General features: G+C 42.0%; 1 protein-coding gene across 2 annotated transcripts in view; it reads left to right on the top strand.

Annotated features, from left to right (window-relative positions):
* The window catches only part of GC (GC vitamin D binding protein), a 164484-nt gene that overhangs the window by 117946 nt on the left and 25808 nt on the right, over positions 1 to 20730 (top strand). For both annotated transcript variants that reach the window (XM_040326097.1, XM_040326104.1), the window contains one exon: positions 2872 to 2969. In XM_040326097.1, coding sequence (XP_040182031.1) covers positions 2872 to 2969 — 98 coding nt within the window. The remainder of the gene's footprint in view (positions 1 to 2871; positions 2970 to 20730) is intronic.

Below are 20730 nucleotides of genomic sequence, written 5' to 3'. Positions count from 1 at the left end.
CCGTCAGAATTCCGATGAAGCTGACTTTCATTAGTCTTGCATACACACTATCAGACTAAATTCCGACCGTCCAAAACGCGGTGACGTAAAACACTACGATGACCCGAGAAAAATGAATTTCAATGCTTCCGAGCATCAGTCGACTTGATTCTGAGCATGCGTGTATTTTTCTCCGATCGGAAAAATGTAAAACACGTTCTATTTTTTTACACCGATGGAAAAAAGTCAGATGGGGCCCAAACATGATCAGTTTTTCCAGACTTTTTTCATCGTAAAAAATGATCATGTGTACATGGCATTAGATACAGTAGCAGGTTTAAAGATTTTTTTGTCAAGTCCAACTGCAACTAACACTTCAGCAGTTATATCAACACATTTCTCTCTATTTTGGGACAAAAGTTTTACATGAAAGAATAAAGTCTGACCGTTGCAAGCACCCTTGGTATGGTAAATGTTTGTATCAACCCTCTAATTGCCACTTTTACTAGACAGCTTGGTCTGTTAAAGAAAGTAAAGTACAGGTAAAAATAAAAGAATAAAAGAGCCTAAAAAAAGTAAACTAAGGCAGCCACCACATTTATGGTCAGGTTTGCTGCAATGTAATATGTTTTTACTTTTAATAGCACTTCATGTATGGGTATTTTATATTAGAGCATGCATATACAGGCAGCAGCATATGAAATTGTGATTGCAGTTGCCAGTGGGAAAGTATATAAATGTGCACTGTGATAACCTTAAAAAACATGCCACTATGTTTTCTTTTTTTACATTAAGTGGTTTTTCACAGTCAGCTTCAATTACATTAGTTTGTACATCATGCAGTTTTATTCCTGTAGGAAATGTGAATGCAAAATAGCTAACATATATAAGAGAACTACCAAAAACATTAGAGAACATCCCATTTTTATTTTAGATTTGTTCTCAATTAGCTGGCATACGTTCAGTAACATTTCTTTGTAAATTAACCCTATGTATACTGTCAGACATGTGTTGATCTCCACTAGCATCATGTATGTAGCAGTACCCCTGTAGGGGGTGCTGAAAGTTGTAGTCCGCCTGTCACCCTGCCCAGCCCGGCATTCACTTTCTCAAGCACACAGTCGATGAATAGTCCATTAACTTTATTTGTGTGTTTTTATTGAGGGAGTATAACTTGCATGGGGTTAGGGGATTTATGAGATGCCCAGAATTTGCGTAAAAACATTTGCTTTGGGACAGAACTATGTACGCTCCCTGTACATATTTACACTTCACACTCTTCTTGCACAAACTTGCTTGCAGACTATTACCTCCTCTTTCTCTCTAGCATGTTACTTCTCCTCAGGCACAGCTAGCACATGGGGTCTGACTCTGGTTCCAGCCAGGCCTTGTAGAAATGCCTTTTGCAGGCAGGGACTGTGGGCATCTGTGCTGTAGCTAGGAAAGCTTAAATTGGTTAAACGCTAGCTGTCCTTGTGGACTACTGATCCCAGCCAGTTCTCTTCAGGACCTGTTAGCCCTTCTGGCTGCAACTGCCCGACTCCACTGCCCATGGCATCACAGTCTCCTCCCACTGGCTCTACATCCCTCTCAGACTGCACATTTCCAGTCCACTCTGGCATGCCTCCCCAGTTTTCCAGACTGTGCCTGCCACTCACCGACACCTAGTGGATCCCTCCTGGAGACTTTGCCTGGCAGTACCTTCCACTGTTTTGTCCTGCTCCTGGTCAAAAACACCCCTGTGGTTTGTATGAGTGTCCCTTCCACTCCCGAGCTCCAGGCCCACGGTCAACCCCCAGACTGGGGAGTTCCCTCAAAGGCCCTGACAGCTAGCACTCCATCTCCCAGTTTTTCTACCCAAACTCTCCTCCCCAGCTGGGCTGACCCTGGGTATTTAAGGAGGCCTGCCCCTTGCCAATCCAGGGCTCCTTAGAACACCCCAGACAGCTCCACCTTTTTTCCCCTTCTCTCTTTTAGAATCCTCTAGAAGCCAGAGGGAGGTAACCAAAAGATGATGACCTCTGTGAGTCACCAGCCTACTCTAAACCACTCCCAGACCCCCCTCCCCCCACAGTTCAAAACAAAAAGGCCTAGCTTTTTTCTAGGCCTGCCTACATTTACCTACACTACAGAAACCCTAACTCTAGCACTTACCTAAGTAGAGGGTGCTACATGTACTTGTTTTAAATGCTATTAGAGTATGATTTGGCTGTTTGACTCTGGTGGGGATGATTTGCATTCATGTACATTTGTTTTGTGTGTAAATCAGGCTGTCATATCTGCTATTTTTGAAAGTCCACTATGTAGATGTCATGTGGAACTTTAACTTTTACTTATGCTGACATCAGATCTAAAACTTTTATCTAGGCACATCAGCTCTCATCAAAAGTTTGAGGCCTCATGCACACTGGATGTTTTTTCTGCTGCTCCAAGTGGAGTTTAGGATTTGTTTTCTGCCCCCCTACATGTTAGTCTATGTGTCCATGCACCCATCTCATAGGGGTATTTAGAGGCCTCTAATCAGTGAGTTCAGGAGCAGAAGAGTTTTGGCAAAGCTTGATGTGCCTAAACACATGTAAATGTGGCTAAACGCACCACAAAGTGCTAGTCAAGTTAAGTGCTTAAGCGTTTATTCATTTCAATAGCCAGAATAAATTATTATTCTGGCCAATGAAATGAATTAACGTTCAGGAGCTTGATGCGCCTAAATGTATTACACTAGCTTACAAGTGTCAAGCATTTTTTCTGCCAAAGCTCTGTTGCCAGGAGGAAAGGAGCCTAGGAGATTTAGCAAACTGTCCAGTGTGCATAAAGCCTAACATTTAAGACACAGTTTTCATTTTCCCAGCCTCAAGCAAATCTCAACAAATGAGCATCTGTGTTCTGTTTCAGAAATCACAGCTAAATGATGAAATTAAAAATTATGTCAGTGAAGGTAATGAACTGTGTGGAGATTATCATAAATATCCATTCTCAGAATTCAAGCAAAGGTAAGAACTGCTATTGTAGAAAGTTGTAGTTATGAAGTATGCTGCTTGTTGCCGGCTTGTGCCGTAATAATGTACCCTTAAAAGCAAAAAGCTCAAGAGGCCAATGTACTGAAAATGACTGAAAATGTGTGTTTCATGATAACATAATGTGAAGCAATCAAATTGCAATGCACTAAAGTATTTTCAAGAGTGAATACCTTCCGGTTAGAAATTGTCATTTTGCCATTAACATATTAAATCAATTCACAAGCTACTTAGGCCTGATTTACACTTATGCAGGTTGCATTTTGCATTTCTCATAACACATATTTAAACCATTGAAGCCTATGGAACCAAAAACCCGAAAAAAAAGTCCCTGACCCTTTCTATAAATTGCATATATGTGAACTACATCCATAGGAAAGCATGTTAAATGGACTGTAGTATGTTTCTGCAAAACTGAAAATGCACTAAAAAATGGATAGGTGTGAACCAGGCCTAAAGTCCTGTACACACAATGCGATTTTCGGAAGGGAGTTGTCATTCGATGGCCTGTCGTCTGAAATTCTTACCGTTAGTATGCTTCTTTGGACATCCGATTCTAATTTTTTTGTAAAAAAAAGCTGGATTAGCAGTACATTTTTGACGAACAACAGCTCAACGTCCGATTTTCGTATGGTCAGTACAAAAGTCAAAAGTACACAACGACGAAACATACGTCAAGGCGTATCCCAGTCACGGTTTCTCTTCCGGCCACTTACGGTTACTGTATACAACGATGGTGGAACGCACGCTGGTTCAACACAGCACGAGCGGGACGGCTGCTTCTCATCTCGACTTTGGTAACAGATGCAGTGTTCCTCTAGTGACGAGGCAAGGCACATTTGGCATATGTTTTAATTATTTATTTTAATAAAACAGAAATACGCTATTGCCCTGCTTTTTCATTTTATTTCTGAATGACATTGCGGTGGAGTAACAACCAGATCCCAGGCTTTTCCTCTTGGTGTGTACTAGTAAAAGATTGCAGATCCATGACCATACAAAGCTCCTCCTGACCTTCTTTTTAGTTAAAGTGATCATGGTGGTCTGGTGAGTAGGAATTTCTACCTTATTCACCGGGTGTTGTCTCATAAAGCCATTGGCAGTGGTGATGGTGTAAGACCTGAGTTTCTTCGAAACAAGATTTATGGACTTTTCAAACATATCACACTTGTTCCTGATTTTGTATACCGTATATACTTGAGTATAAGCTGAGTTTTTCAGCACAGTTATTGATGTGGGGCCCAATAGTGCAATGTATGGAGGATTGTGGTACAACCGTTTAGTAATGTGCAATGCATGGAGTGTAGTACAGTAGAACAGTATGGTAGTCTGTAGTATTACAGTTTATAGTGGAGTGTGGAGATACAATTTAGTATGGCAGTGTATTAAGTAGAGTAGAGAAGTGAAAGGTGTCGTTATGGTCATTCAGTGGGTAGCAGTGGTGGGGAGGGAGGGTAGCATAGTAGAAGGTGATCGGTTGTCCAGTGGGTGGAGGAGTGAAGCTGGCAGTGGATTTTTGCAGTGGATGGAGGTTTGGGTCAGAGATAGCGGTGCCAGCTTCCAATCAATCTGGGGTACGGCAGATCTTGGTGATCAGTGCTGTGCCAGGCCCTCGGTGACTGACATAGAATTGCAACAGCAGATCGGAAGTGATTCCCAGGTCCCTCCTGTGTGTCCCAGTCCCAAGGTTCCTCCGTCCTAGTGTCAGCTTATTCCCCAGTCAAGCGGATATGCTTCAATAAGATATTAGACTCAGCTGCTGTCAAAATCATGAGTACCAGCTGTCCCCTCCCTGCCCAGCTGTGATCAGTACATAGAGCTCTGATCTGGGTAGGGTTGCCATCTCATTCCCTTTAAAACCAAATGCATATTAATTACAAAGGTTCTGTGGCCGATTAAGGTGGTCATTAAACTCACTTAGTGCCTTATCTGCATACAATTAGCCACAGAACCTGTGGAATTAATATGTGTTTTTGTTTTAAATTGATGAGGTTGCAACCCTAGACCCGGGGTCCCTCCGACACTATTCCCTGCCCTCTACTCCTTCCCTGACCCTGAGCAAGAGACCTCCCCTCTTCCTGCACCTCCAATTTACTCTGTACCTATCACCCCACACTGATCCACTCTACAGAACCCTGAACCCCTCAACCCATCCAGATTTCCCTGTACAACACTGAACCCGGTAGGTTCTCTTTTTATCTCATCAAGATTCTTGCCTGATTTCCAGATGAGAAACCTGAATGCCTCGTACACACGGACGGGAATCTCAGCAAGAAGCAGTTTTCTTGCTGTTTTTTGCAGAGAAATCCGGTCGTGTGTACGAGGCCTTACACCCACATTCAGGACTGGCCAGTGTTCTGTGATTGAATGGACTACAATTACCAACAGCCTTTGTGGATGTCGGCTTGTAGTTCTCAATGAACTACCATGGCTCTGTTTAACGCTGTGGTAGTTCATCGATTCATCCTGTTGGTGTAAAACCGCCTGCCTGTATGTGCGGGCAGACAGCTTGAACTGACAGTCTGCTGGAGATGTGCATTGTATCAGTGATCTGCTGATTGCTGGTGCAATGCTTTCTAGGCTCCCAGAACAAAAAAGTAAATGCACACTTTGTCATCTGCAAAAAAAGCGCATTTATTATTTTTTGTTACAAGGTGAACTTATCCTTTAAAATAAATTTCTCCCTCAAATGGCAAATAAAGTTGACTTTAATATAATAATGCTCTGTACACACAAGTGGAATTTACGTCGGAAAAAAGTTAGATGGTTTCTCCGACGGAATTCCGCTCAAGCTTGGCTTGCATACACACGGTCACACAAAAGTTCTCTGAACTTTCGAGCGTTAAGAACGCAGTGACGTACAACACTACGATGAGGCGAGAAAAATAAGTTCATTGCTTCCGAGCATGCGTCAAATTGTTTCCGAGCATGTATGTTTTTTTTTTCCCGTCGTAATTGCATACAGACAAATGTATTTTGGATAGGATTTTTTTCCGGCAGAATAATTGAGAACCTGCTCTCAAACGTTTCCCGGTCGGAAATTCTGACAACAAAAGTCTGATGGAGCATACACATGGTCGGAATTTCCTATGAAAAGCTCACATCAGACTTTTGCTGGCGGAAATTCCACTCGTGTGTACATGGCATAAAGGTGCATCTCATAAAATTAGAATATCATCAAAAAGTTAATTTCAGTATTTCAATTCAAAAAGCTAAACTCATATATCTTATATAGCTGCGTTACACACAGAGTGATATATTTCAAGCATGTCTTTATTTTAATTCTAACGATTGTGGCTTACGGCTAGTGAAAACCAAAAATTCATTATCTCAGAAAAATTGAATATTACACAAGACCAATGAAAAAGGTATTTTTAATACAGAAATGTTGGCTTACTGGAAAGTATGTCCATGTACAGTATAGTATGCACTCAATACTTGGTCGGGGATCATTTTGCATGAATTACTTTATCAATGTGGCGTGGCATGGAGGCGATCAGCCTGTGCCACTGCTGAGTTTTGTAATTGTAAACCCAGGTTTCTTTGAAAGTGAATTTCAGCTCATGTGCATCTTCCTCTTGACAATACCCCACAGATTCTTTATGGGGTTTAGGTCAGGTGAGTTTGCTGGCCAATCAAGCACAGTGATACCACGGTCATTAAACCAGGTATTGGTATATTTGGCAGTGTGGGCAGGTGCTGTTGGAAAATTAAATTAGCATCTCCATAAAGCTGGTCAGCAGAGGAAAGCATGAAGTGCTCTAGAATGTCCTGGTAGAGGGCTGTGCTGACTTTGGGCAGGCTTTCTTTAAAATGTACTATAATTTATATAGTCACCCCACAGTGCCAAAAAAGTATGGCAAGGCAGGTGTTATTGCATCTCTTGGGCTCTTATGGCCAGATTCAAGTAGGGCACCGCACCTTTAAGGCGGTGTAGCGTATCGTATTTACGCTACGCCGCCTTAAGTCAGAGAGGCAAGTACTGTTTTCACAAAATACTTGCCTCCTAACTTACGGCGGCGTAGCGTAAATGTGGCCGGCGTAAGCGCGCCTAATTCAAATGAGGATGGGGGGGCGTGTTTTATGTAAATTACTCGTGACCCGACATGATTGACGTTTTTTACGAACGGCGCATGCGCCATCCGTGTACATATCCCAGTGTGCATTTGCGATTCGACACTGCGTCGTTTTAACTGACAATTGCGCTGTCGTGTGACGTGGCTCCCAAACAACTTTGACGCTCTGTTTAACGCTGTGGTAGTTCATCGATTCATCCTGTTGGTGTAAAACCGCCTGCCTGTATGTGCGGGCAGACAGCTTGAACTGACAGTCTGCTGGAGATGTGCATTGTATCAGTGATCTGCTGATTGCTGGTGCAATGCTTTCTAGGCTCCCAGAACAAAAAAGTAAATGCACACTTTGTCATCTGCAAAAAAAGCGCATTTATTATTTTTTGTTACAAGGTGAACTTATCCTTTAAAATAAATTTCTCCCTCAAATGGCAAATAAAGTTGACTTTAATATAATAATGCTCTGTACACACAAGTGGAATTTACGTCGGAAAAAAGTTAGATGGTTTCTCCGACGGAATTCCGCTCAAGCTTGGCTTGCATACACACGGTCACACAAAAGTTCTCTGAACTTTCGAGCGTTAAGAACGCAGTGACGTACAACACTACGATGAGGCGAGAAAAATAAGTTCATTGCTTCCGAGCATGCGTCAAATTGTTTCCGAGCATGTATGTTTTTTTTTTCCCGTCGTAATTGCATACAGACAAATGTATTTTGGATAGGATTTTTTTCCGGCAGAATAATTGAGAACCTGCTCTCAAACGTTTCCCGGTCGGAAATTCTGACAACAAAAGTCTGATGGAGCATACACATGGTCGGAATTTCCTATGAAAAGCTCACATCAGACTTTTGCTGGCGGAAATTCCACTCGTGTGTACATGGCATAAAGGTGCATCTCATAAAATTAGAATATCATCAAAAAGTTAATTTCAGTATTTCAATTCAAAAAGCTAAACTCATATATCTTATATAGCTGCGTTACACACAGAGTGATATATTTCAAGCATGTCTTTATTTTAATTCTAACGATTGTGGCTTACGGCTAGTGAAAACCAAAAATTCATTATCTCAGAAAAATTGAATATTACACAAGACCAATGAAAAAGGTATTTTTAATACAGAAATGTTGGCTTACTGGAAAGTATGTCCATGTACAGTATAGTATGCACTCAATACTTGGTCGGGGATCATTTTGCATGAATTACTTTATCAATGTGGCGTGGCATGGAGGCGATCAGCCTGTGCCACTGCTGAGTTTTGTAATTGTAAACCCAGGTTTCTTTGAAAGTGAATTTCAGCTCATGTGCATCTTCCTCTTGACAATACCCCACAGATTCTTTATGGGGTTTAGGTCAGGTGAGTTTGCTGGCCAATCAAGCACAGTGATACCACGGTCATTAAACCAGGTATTGGTATATTTGGCAGTGTGGGCAGGTGCTGTTGGAAAATTAAATTAGCATCTCCATAAAGCTGGTCAGCAGAGGAAAGCATGAAGTGCTCTAGAATGTCCTGGTAGAGGGCTGTGCTGACTTTGGGCAGGCTTTCTTTAAAATGTACTATAATTTATATAGTCACCCCACAGTGCCAAAAAAGTATGGCAAGGCAGGTGTTATTGCATCTCTTGGGCTCTTATGGCCAGATTCAAGTAGGGCACCGCACCTTTAAGGCGGTGTAGCGTATCGTATTTACGCTACGCCGCCTTAAGTCAGAGAGGCAAGTACTGTTTTCACAAAATACTTGCCTCCTAACTTACGGCGGCGTAGCGTAAATGTGGCCGGCGTAAGCGCGCCTAATTCAAATGAGGATGGGGGGGCGTGTTTTATGTAAATTACTCGTGACCCGACATGATTGACGTTTTTTACGAACGGCGCATGCGCCATCCGTGTACATATCCCAGTGTGCATTTGCGATTCGACACTGCGTCGTTTTAACTGACAATTGCGCTGTCGTGTGACGTGGCTCCCAAACAACTTTGACGTCCTTTTTTCCCCTCAAATAGAGCTTTCTTTTGGTGGTATTTGATCACCTCTGCGGTTTTTAGTTTTTGCGCTATAAACAAAATTAGAGCGACAATTTTGAAAAAAAAAAATAATTTTTGCTTTTTGCTGTAATAAATATCCCCCAAAAATATATAAAAAAAACTATTTTTTTTCCTCAGTTTAGGCCGATACGTATTCTTCTACGTATTTTCCGTAAAAAAATCGCAATAAGCGTTTATTGATTGGTTTGCGCAAAAGCTATATCGTCTACAAAATAGGGGATAGTTTTATGGCATTTTTATTAATATTTTTTTTACTAGAAGAGATTTTTTATCGGTACTGCGACTTTATGGCGGACACATTGGACACTTTTGACACATTTTTGGGGCCATTGGCATTTTTATAGCGATCAGTGCTATAAAAATGCATTGATTACTGTAAAAAAATTACTGGCAGGGAAGGGGTTAACACTAGGGGGCAAAGAAGGGGTTAATTATGTTCCCTAGGTGTGTTCTAACTGAAGGGGGGGTGGGACTGACTAGGGGAAATGACAAATCGCTGTTCATACATTGTATGAACAGACGAACAGTCATTTCTCCCCCTGACAGGACCGGGAGCTGTGTGTTTACACACACAGCTCCCGGTTCTCGCTCTGTAACAAGCGATCGCGGGTGTCCGGCGGTGATTGCACCCGCCGGGCACGAGCGTCGGCACCACATGGCTGAAATGTGAGATGACGTAATATTACATCGTTTTGCGCAGCCGAGCCGACCTGCCACCATAAAACTGCGGCAGCTGGTCGGCTAGTGGTTAAAATAGATGCTCAATCTCTGAAATCTCATGTAACCTTTAACATGTTAAAGCAATTTCAAAGGTTATTTTTAGTCTATTTAAATCTACAGCTATCAATAACGTATATGGTTATTCTGCTAATAGGATTCTTATTCAGGTACTTTTTTAAAGGGTGACAATGCCATGTCTCTAAGTTGCTGCCTTGAGTTGTCACCTTGTAACATGCACTTTCTGCAGCGACTACAAGGGACTTTGTTAGCATTCATTCTGTAGTTGGACATTCTGCGATTGATGTTCTAGCCAATGGAATCATAATGTAAAAAAAAAGGGGTAAACTTCCTGTGTATTTCCTGTTTTTTTGTGGAGACTAGTGTGGTGGAATTTGCACATATGTGAACCATCAATGCGATTCCAAAATGATTTACATTGATGTCTATGGAGACTAAATTCGCAACGCAACGCTGTAAACTCACACAAGACCCTTTTTTATCACATTCGTAGAGGAATCTCAACGCATGTATGTGAACGACTGTCATTGAAAACAATGGGCCAGATCCACAGTGAGAGTACGCCGGCGTATCTACTGATACGCCGGCGTACTTTCAAATTTCCCGCGTCATATCTTTAGTTTGAATCCTCAAACCAAGATACGACGGCATCTGGGTTTGAGCCGACAGGCGTACGGCTTCGTACACCTTCAGATCGTAGATGCAATACTTTGGCGTCTGCTGGGTGGAGTTTGCGTCGTTTTCCGCATCGGGTATGCAAATTAGCTATTTCCGACGATCCACAAATGTACGCGCGGCCGTCGCATTCTCTTACGTCGTCTCTAGTCGGCTTTTTCCGGCATATAGTTAAAGCTGGTATTTTGCGGCGTATAGTTAGACTTGGCATGTTAAGTTTGGCCGTCGTTCCCGCGTCCAAATTATTTTTTATTTTTTTTGCGTAAGTCGTCCGTGAATCGGGATGGACTTAAGTCACGTCTAAGTTTAAAAAATGACGTCCTTGCGACGTCATTTCGCGCAATGCACGACGGGAAATTTTGAAACGGAGCATGCGCAGTTCATTCGGCGCGGGGATATGCTTCATTTAAATGAATCACGCCCCCTAATCGCCGATTTGAATTCCGCCGCCAGAGATACACTACGCCGCCATAACTTATGGTGCGTAAGTTGTGGATTTGAAACAAAGCCAAGTAAGTTACGGCGGCGTAGCGTATCTTAGATACGCTGCGCCGGTGACGATCTATGTGGATCTGGCCCAATGACTTTATGGATGATGTGCAAATTTAGAATGTTTTTGACGCATCACATTCGTTATGAACTCACATTAGTGTGAACCGGGCCTTATCATTTAGCACATGATTAGAAAATGCTTGGGAACGTTTTGAAACAGAAAGTGTTAATGAAAATATTTAGAGCATCTTACGCAATAATTGAATAAGGGCCCAATTTTTTTTCTTGCACAGGGGCCATTTGGTGTCCGTCTGCCACTGTATGGAGATTAAAACACGTGACCTGCAGGTGTCACAGTGAACAAATTTGTTTTTAAATTATTATAGTTCTGCAGGCTTACATAGTTTGTGTGAAAATGCGATCTGCTTGTTATTGCCCTGTTTTTTGGACCTCATACTAATGACATGCAAAAGGCTTAATTCTCCAAGCAATAATGTTTGTATTATTTGCAGTATTTATTGTAATTCCTGTGTTGCAACCCTTTATAATATATGAACGAAAAAAGTGTACTGAAGGCCTACAGAACACCTCCCAGCGCCAAACCTGGATATAAGCTGATTGCAATAAGCTAATAACTGAAAGGGCGTAGATGACAGAGAATCTGTATACTACGATGATGGGAGCAGCCGTTTAAAACAATAAAGACATGATAAAAAAATGATCACAATTAAAAGAGCATAAATGCACAATTAAAACAATCACAAACAGCGCTAAAAGTGATAATTCTGGTGTAAATGCTCAAGGCACCACTAATACACTATAAAACAATATTGTGTGAAGGAAATCAGTCAGTACAGGTAAAGTCCCATATAAAGATGTGGTTCACTTTAAGAAAGGACAGACAGCGTAGCACCTTCCACCCGAACTCCTTAAAAGACACCGCGTGGGACAAAACGAGCCCCCTCTGGGGTACACACTTACCAAAAAGTAAGTTATATCTGGCGATGTATATAAAGCTCCAGACTGGTATATATCCTTCAAACAGGGTAATCAAATGAATCTGTATGGAGGCTCCCAATTAATCCAAAAAAAGACAAAAACAGTGCCATAGCATAATTCCGTTTTTAATGGGTTAAAAGTATAAATAGCCCACAGATATGATAAACCCTTCAAACATTACACGTACAATATAAAAGATAAACAAGCGCATAGTCACCAACTCCTGTATGCAAGGTAGAGCGTCGTGCTGGTCCTATTACAGTCTCAAAGAGCCTAGCAAACGTTGGTTCCAGCCGAGGCCCTGGTGGAGCGCAAGCGTCACTTCCTGAGCGGCGTGAGTAGCCACGCCCTGACGCGTTTCGTCATAGGACTTCGACAGAGGGCGTGGCCTCACGACGCAATCCACCTAGTTAAATACATGTATTTAACTAGGTGGATTGCGTCGTGAGGCCACGCCCTCTGTCGAAGTCCTATGACGAAACGCGTCAGGGCGTGGCTACTCACGACGCTCAGGAAGTGACGCTTGCGCTCCACCAGGGCCTCGGCTGGAACCAACGTTTGCTAGGCTCTTTGAGACTGTAATAGGACCAGCACGACGCTCTACCTTGCATACAGGAGTTGGTGACTATGCGCTTGTTTATCTTTTATATTGTACGTGTAATGTTTGAAGGGTTTATCATATCTGTGGGCTATTTATACTTTTAACCCATTAAAAACGGAATTATGCTATGGCACTGTTTTTGTCTTTTTTTGGATTAATTGGGAGCCTCCATACAGATTCATTTGATTACCCTGTTTGAAGGATATATACCAGTCTGGAGCTTTATATACATCGCCAGATATAACTTACTTTTTGGTAAGTGTGTACCCCAGAGGGGGCTCGTTTTGTCCCACGCGGTGTCTTTTAAGGAGTTCGGGTGGAAGGTGCTACGCTGTCTGTCCTTTCTTAAAGTGAACCACATCTTTATATGGGACTTTACCTGTACTGACTGATTTCCTTCACACAATATTGTTTTATAGTGTATTAGTGGTGCCTTGAGCATTTACACCAGAATTATCACTTTTAGCGCTGTTTGTGATTGTTTTAATTGTGCATTTATGCTCTTTTAATTGTGACCTTTATAATATATGCCTGCACATAAGTTAACTCACTCACTGAGTGCTGTTGCCCAAAAAATACATCAGAAATTTATGGTTGAAAATAAATTTTCATTAAGAAATCATTTTTTATGAAAGAATAGTATAGTATTACCTGTAAAAATGTTTAGCCACTGCCCTGCTGCAGAAGATAGTGGCATCTAAACTGGAGTGGCATTCTATTTGTTTGAATATTGCTTTGCACATCTATGTGTTTTAAAATATTGCATTACCTTGGTTCCACACTATTTCTATTTGTCAGTTCTGAGTAACTCTCAGCTCTTTTGGTTCTTTTGGCCTCCCTTATAAAGTCACAATTATACTGTATATAATAGTATATACTTTGATTAAAGATATATATGACCTATTGTTAAGATTTTACTTGCCATCTGTGGCCCAGATTCTTGTAAATGGGCGTAAAACTGCGGCAGCGTAACGTATGTCATTTACGTTACGCCGCCGCAAGTTTTACAGGCAAGTGCTTTATTCACAAAGCACTTGCCTGTAAAGTTGTGGCGGCGTATCGTAAATCACCCGGCGCAAGCCCGCCTAATTCAAATTAGGCGGGTAGGGGCGTATAGCATTTAAATTAAGCGCGTTCCCGCGCCAAACATAATGTGCATGCGCCGTCCCTAAAATTTCCCGACGTGCATTGCGCTAAATGACGTCGCAAGGACGTCATTGGTTTCGACGTGAAGGTAAATGGCGTCCAGCCCCATTCACTGACGACTTACGCAAACAACATACATTTTTTATTTTCGACGCGGGAACGACGGCCATACTTAACAATGGTTGCCCCTCATATAGCAAGGGCAACTTTACGCGTCGCAAATCTAACGTAAACGTCGTAACTTCACTGCGTGGACCGCGCGTACGTTCGGGAATTCGCGGATTTTGCTAATTTGCATACTCGATGGGGAAAACAACGGAGGCGACACCTAGCGGCAAAAAAATAAGATCTGACAGCGTAAGAGCCTTACGCCTGTCGGATCTAATGGATATCTATGCTTAACTGATTCTAAGAATAGATACGACGGCCCAGATTAGGACTTACGACGGCGTACATTGCGTTGCGCCATCGTAAGCCCTTTGAGAATCTGGGCCTGTGTTTTTAGAGAACACAAAATTTAGTTGCAAAAATTCCAGGTTTGTTTTGCCTGATGCCATCTTCAGGCCATAGTAGCATCTGTAGTGAAATCTGTTTAATGCTGCAATTGTCACATACAATTACAACATTAGAATATCAAACTAATTTTAAAAAGAGGAAACATAATTTTTCTTGCTTCTATAAAACATTTTTGCACATGTTTTAACCTGTAATAAAAGAGCAAGGCTTTTAGTAAAATCTTATACTAAATAAAAAAACGTAATATGTCTTAAAAATGTATAAAACTTACTTATGCCCCTTTTACGATGGAAAAAGTCAGATGGGAGCTTTTAATCGGATATTCCGCCCGTGTGTATGCCAAATCTGACTTTTTCCGTCCAAAATTCCAACGGACATAGATAGAGAACATGTTCTCTATTTTTCCGACGGAAAAAATTCCTATTGGAAAATCCGTTTGTCTGTATGGAATTCAAACGCACTAAAAACCATGCATGCTCAGAATCAAGTCAACCCAAGCTCGAAAGCACTGAACTTCATTTTTCTTGGCTCGTCGTAGTGTTGTACGTCACCGCGTTCTTGACGGTCGGAATTTGGTGTGACTGTGTGTATGCAAGACAGCTTGAGCGGAATTCAGTTGTGTGTACAGGGCATTATGTATGAAAATTAGCCACATAGTTATTATGAAATTAACTAATGCATGCTAACACTGATAGAAATGGACTAGGTAAAAAATTACCCTCTCTCCTCTAATATGCCTACTGTATGCTGATGTCCCAAATGTCCCCCCACCCTGCAACAGACTGATTCATTCTTTGATTAGTTCCACTCAGTGGATGATAGCTCTAAACTGGAGATCATCCGTCCTACCCTGGTCCCAGGTTTTATCCAGGATGGAAGCACTCAGATTATCTGAGAGAATCCACCATACACTATCAGATAGCTTACATATCTTTAATAATAAGTGGAGCTACTGGTCTCCACCGTAAAGACTCTACCTAAACATTGTTCAACCCATCCAACAATTTATGTCTCATATATCTCTCCCCTTATTAGTCCTGTTTAGTTTAATTATTTCCACCTATCACAGAGAAATGTTTTGAATTGGGATATAGACCACAATATGATGCAACTTTTCAACCAATAGGTATTGTCATTGTATCCCCTTATCTATTTGCTGCCTGACAACACATTATTGTATACTTCATATTTATCTGTCCATTACCGTATAAACTTGTCACTCTGTACTGTGATTTTTTTGTCATTTTCCTGTCTTCCAAATAAAGCTTTTTGTAAACAAAAAAAAGAAATGGACTAGGTATGTAGCCAAATGTGTAACTACTGTATAAGGCCCCGTACACACGGTCGGACAAAACCGATGAGAATGGTCCGACGGACCGTTTTCATCGGTTCACCGCTGAAGTGGCCTGATGGTCTGATGTGTGTACACACCATCAGTTCAAAATCCGATCGGGTCAGAACGCGGTGACGTAAAACACACGACGTGCTGAATAAAACGAAGTTCAATGCTTCCAAGCATGCGTCGACTTGATTCTGAGCATGCACGGGTTTTGAACCGATTCTTTTCTGTATTAACCATCGGTTTGGTCCGATGGGGCAGCGGTCCATCGGTTCGGTTTTGAAGCATGTTTTAAAATTTTGGACCGAAGGAAAACAGACCGATAGCCTATACACACGGTCGGTTTGGTCCGATGAAAATGAACTTCGGTTCATTCTCATCGGACCAAACCGACCGTGTGTACGGGGCCTAAGCAAAATGAAAAAAATTTACATGTTTTGCATATTAACTAGCATTACCACATCGATGTCCCCTTCTAGTATAGTTTTATTATCTGTTGATCTGTCAGAATAGCCATTATTTTTCAGTAAGGCTCCTTTTAAAGATGCCGATTGTTTGTTTCATCAGTTCAGTCAGGTTTTTTGAAAAAAAAAAATGATAAAGTTTACATTGTTTGTTTTTAAATCAGAGTCCTTTTGTTTATGAAAAAAGAGCCTTTGTCCATTTACATCAAGTTTTCATAAGATCCATTTCTTTAATGGAAGAAAATAGGGTCTTGATCTGTTCCAAAAAACAGATGGTGACTGAAGTAGGTTGTAAATGGATGATCATCCATTTACATCCATTTTTCTATAGAGATGCATTGATGTCCATTTTTCATCTATCAATGGATGGATGAAAAATGGATAAAAGGTCCATATGTGTGAAGCGGGCCTAACGGTAACAGGCCAACTGTCCAACAAATGGTACAGTTACATTTTTTTTTTTTTACGTTCAAAAAAATGTTTATATGACAATATGTACATACAGGTTAAATATGCATGTTACATAAATTATACTATGGCAATGGAAACAGAAAACCGACATGGATAAAGCAATAAACAGAAACCAGGTCAAATATCTGAATACAATCATTTCTTCTGACTGTGAGTCCAGAGGTTACATAGTGAGACGTGTGCAATTCCTCTGGGTGTTCTAAGACCCATTAAGGCCCCATGCACACGAGAAGCAATTATAAACACCTCTAAACTCACGTTTTCAAAGGCAAAAACCGGAGTTTAAAACGCCCGTTTTTGCCGCGAATTGCGCTGCGTCTTGCCACGATTAGCGGCGTTTTACCGCGTTTGCGGCTGCCAGCGCTTATCTCAAAGACATTGTAGACCCTCCCAAAGTTTAAAACGCAAAAATAAAACGCTTCTGAACCCAAAATTTTGCGTCTGAAAAAATGGACATAAACCCAACTGCTTTAAAACGCCAAAAAACTTGATTGTGTGCATGGACACCTAGGATAACATTAAATGTTATGGAGTTTAGCAGCGTCTCGTGTGCATGGGGCCTTAGTGTTAGTGTCAGAGGTATTCAGCCAGCGATCCCAGATTTTGTTGTATTTGGTAGGGCATACCCTATTAATTAACTTCCTGCTTCCTGCTGACCACTGTGATAGGAAGCTTTACTGCGGTGGTCAGTAATGTGCTCACCCCCACCTGTGAACTACATCTGTGTGGCAGGACGCTCTCTACGTGTTAGAGACTTCAAGGAGGTGTGAATTACTGGGCGTGCCGCAATTCATACTGGGAAATTTAGTTCTTACATGACCGAGCGATGCAAACCAGGAAGTGAATGAGAGAACAGAAACTAGAATGCTGGAGGTCATATAGATGAAGGAATTTAATAGGTATTTACTTGTTTTTAACAGAATAGTTACATTTCTGTCTGTCTACCTTGCAGACATTAGTTTTAGGAAAACATTTTTTTTCCTTTAGTGACCCTTTAAGTTCTCCATCCGACAGGAGATGGTGTAGGTAGTATATCCCCCGTGTGCTCCAGATCTCTGAATTTGGTATCTGGGCCAACTCAGGTAAGTGTTTATTGTGCCACAGTGGGGTGTTATCTCTAAATGTATCCATAGCAATAGCCCAAATCCTCCTGTAATGGTACAAGAGGGAAGTCCTCTCGACCATTTGAGTGCCCTGTGTACCCATTGCTATCGCGCTAATAGGGTCCGCCGTGTGTTGCACCCAATATGGACATAAGAGAGTGCTGAATCTCTCTTTATCAGTCTTATCAACGTGGAAGAGTTGGGACAATTGAGATGCTATATAGTAGAGGTTTAGATCTGGCATGGCAGTTCCTCCTAAATCCGTGGGGTTTTTGAGAGCGCGCCAGGCCAATTTGTGCTTGTTGCTACCCCAGACAAAGGGTTTAAGTAGGATCTCAAAGCATTTAAAGTGTTTAAGGGGAATGTACACTTGAGAGTGCCAGAGGATATATAATATTTTGGGAAGTAAAACCATTTTTATTAGGTTTATGTGACCCCAGACGCCCAAAGGTAAGCGGGACCATATTTGAATTTTAGTTTTAATTAATTAATTAATTAATTAATGTGTACAGGGGTTCAATATTGAGTAATCTGCCAGTGACCTAGAAATGTGAATACCAAGGTACTTCATAACACTCACTCTAAGAAGAGGGAGTTGTGTCTGATCTTTAGATGCAGAGAAGTGGTCAATTGGGAGGACCTGGGATTTACCCCAATTAATTCTGAGACCCGAGAAGAACCCACATTTTTCGATTGTATGTAGTGCTAGTTGAAGTGAAGGGCCCGAGTCTGCTAAAAACAACAGGGTATCATCTGCGTACATGCAAATTTTTTCAGTCAATGTTCCCTGAGTCAGACCCTGTATCACAGGATTACCGTGGATGGAGATGGCCAATGGTTCCGCAGCCAGAACATACATTAAAGGGGAGAGCAGGCACCCCTGGCGCGTGCCTCTAGTGAAGCCAAATGCCTCGGATGGCCAAACATTGGCCATCACCCAAGCCGAGGGATCCTGGTAGAGGAGTCTAATCCATTTAATGAATTTGGTACCAAAGCCGCACCCTTCTAGGCATCTCCACAGATATCCCTACTCTACTGAATCAAACGCCTTGGCGGTGTCAAGGGTCACCACCACGCGTTCGCCCACATTGTCATAAGTGGCCTGAAGGTTGATGAAAAGCTTCCTGAGATTAAAAGTGTTGCACCCTGGCATAAACCCCACCTGATCTTTATGTATCAGGGATAAAAGAATTTGGTTCAGATGGTTGGCTAGGACCTTTGCTAGAATTTTAATATCAACTTGAAGTAATGATATGGGTCTATATGATTCTGGTTAACCTGGGTCCTTCCCTGGCTTGGGGATTAGTACTATAATTTCTTCTCTCATTGATGGTGGCAGCACAAGGTCAAAGAGATAATTATAAAAGGGATTGAAGTTTAGAGGTAAGTAGTTCACAGTACTGTGTATAAAACTCGATGGGTAAGCCATCTGAACCCAGGGGCTTTAGATCTGGCAAAGCTTGGTATGGCCTCAGATTTTTCATAAGTAGTAAGGGCCGCTTCTAGTAGAAACACCTGTTCCTCCATCAATTGTGGAAATAAAACACCCATAAGAAAGTCCTGCATCGTCACTTCATCTGGGGGTGCTCGAGATGTGTATAACTCTGCCAAAAATGTTTGAAATTGAGAGGTGACACTTGGGGGGTCTGTAATGCACCCTCCCTCCCTTCCATGAAGGCATATAACCACAGGGAGCTGGTCCTCGCTATGTACCATGTATGTTAACATTTTGCCCGCCCTTTCCCCATGCTCAAAAAACGTTTGCTTAGAAAAAGAGAGGTTGCAGCAAGTTTTCTCTGCAATTGGTTAACTACCTGAGTTTACAACTTCAGAAAGTCAGCCTGGGCAGGAGAGGGGTCCCATGCGTATTGGTGTTCTGTGTTGGTCAATTCAGTGACGGCCTTCTCAAAGGCTGCGGCCAAATCTCCCTTTATCTTATTGATTGCGGATTTAAGGGTTGATCAGGCAAGAATTTTAAATGATTCCCAAACTACCAAAGGGGAGGCAGAGGGATCATTGTCTAAAAAGTACTGTTTAAACTCATTTAGGTTATCATCCTCTGGCAGCAGAGAGAGCCAGAAGCGATTAAGGCGCCAGGAGCTAGGTGGTTTGTTAACATGAACCCCAATGGTAACCCAGTATGGACAGTGGTCGGAGAGGAGTCTCGGGCCAAACGCTGTGGTTTGTAGCCGTGGGAGCAATGATCAGGAGAGGAGAACGAGGTCAATGCAAGACATAGTATTATGTGTGGACGAAAAAAAGGAGTATGTCCTAACTTGGGGGTTTAGATGCCTCCAAGTGCCACTAAATTAAAATTGGTTTGAAGCCTGGAAAATCGCATGAGTCTATCCAGATTGGGGTTAAGTGTTTCATTAAAGTCCCCCAACCAGAATGCCTGGATCGTGGGGTGTCGGGACATGTACGTGAAACCTTCCAAAATAATTGTGGCACTAAAAGGAGGTGGAACATAAAATGCTAGTATTAGGAAGGGTGGGTTCTCCATATATTTTGACATTCAGGAAGACATACCTCCCCTGGGGGTCAGAGGAAACATCACATAATTCAAAATGCAGTGACCTGGCCACCAAAATCGAGACTCCACGAGCATGGGACATGTGGGTGGAATGAAAGGCCCACCCAACCCATGGTCAACAGAGTGCCATCTGGAGCCGCCCCTCCACATGAGTCTCAACTACCACCACAACATCCGCTCTTGGCTTCCTAAGGAAGGCGAGGGCTGCCGATCGTTTGACTTTGTCTCGGAGGCCCCTCACATTCCATGTAAGAAATTTTATATTAGCCATAGTCTAGGTATCGACATATGTAATGAAGTTTGGGCATGCACACATCACAGTGGATTAAAAGTATATTGTGAAAAATAGCAGAACTCAAGAGCAATATATTACACATTAAATCTGACTGCACAAAGAGTTCAGTAAAAATAGCAGCATTCCACGTCCATTGCAAACTTTTGTAGAACATAATATTGCCATTCCAAAACGTATAAACTCCCCCCCTCCCCGCCCTTCACCCTCCCAAACTGGTGTGGGCATCAACCCAAAACAATGCTTCAGGCGAGAG

The sequence above is a fragment of the Rana temporaria genome, chromosome 1 (genome assembly GCF_905171775.1).
Source record: "Rana temporaria chromosome 1, aRanTem1.1, whole genome shotgun sequence".
Lineage (NCBI taxonomy): Eukaryota > Metazoa > Chordata > Amphibia > Anura > Ranidae > Rana > Rana temporaria.
Note: the sequence above shows the minus strand (reverse complement) of the source record. Positions and strands in the feature narration are given on the sequence as shown.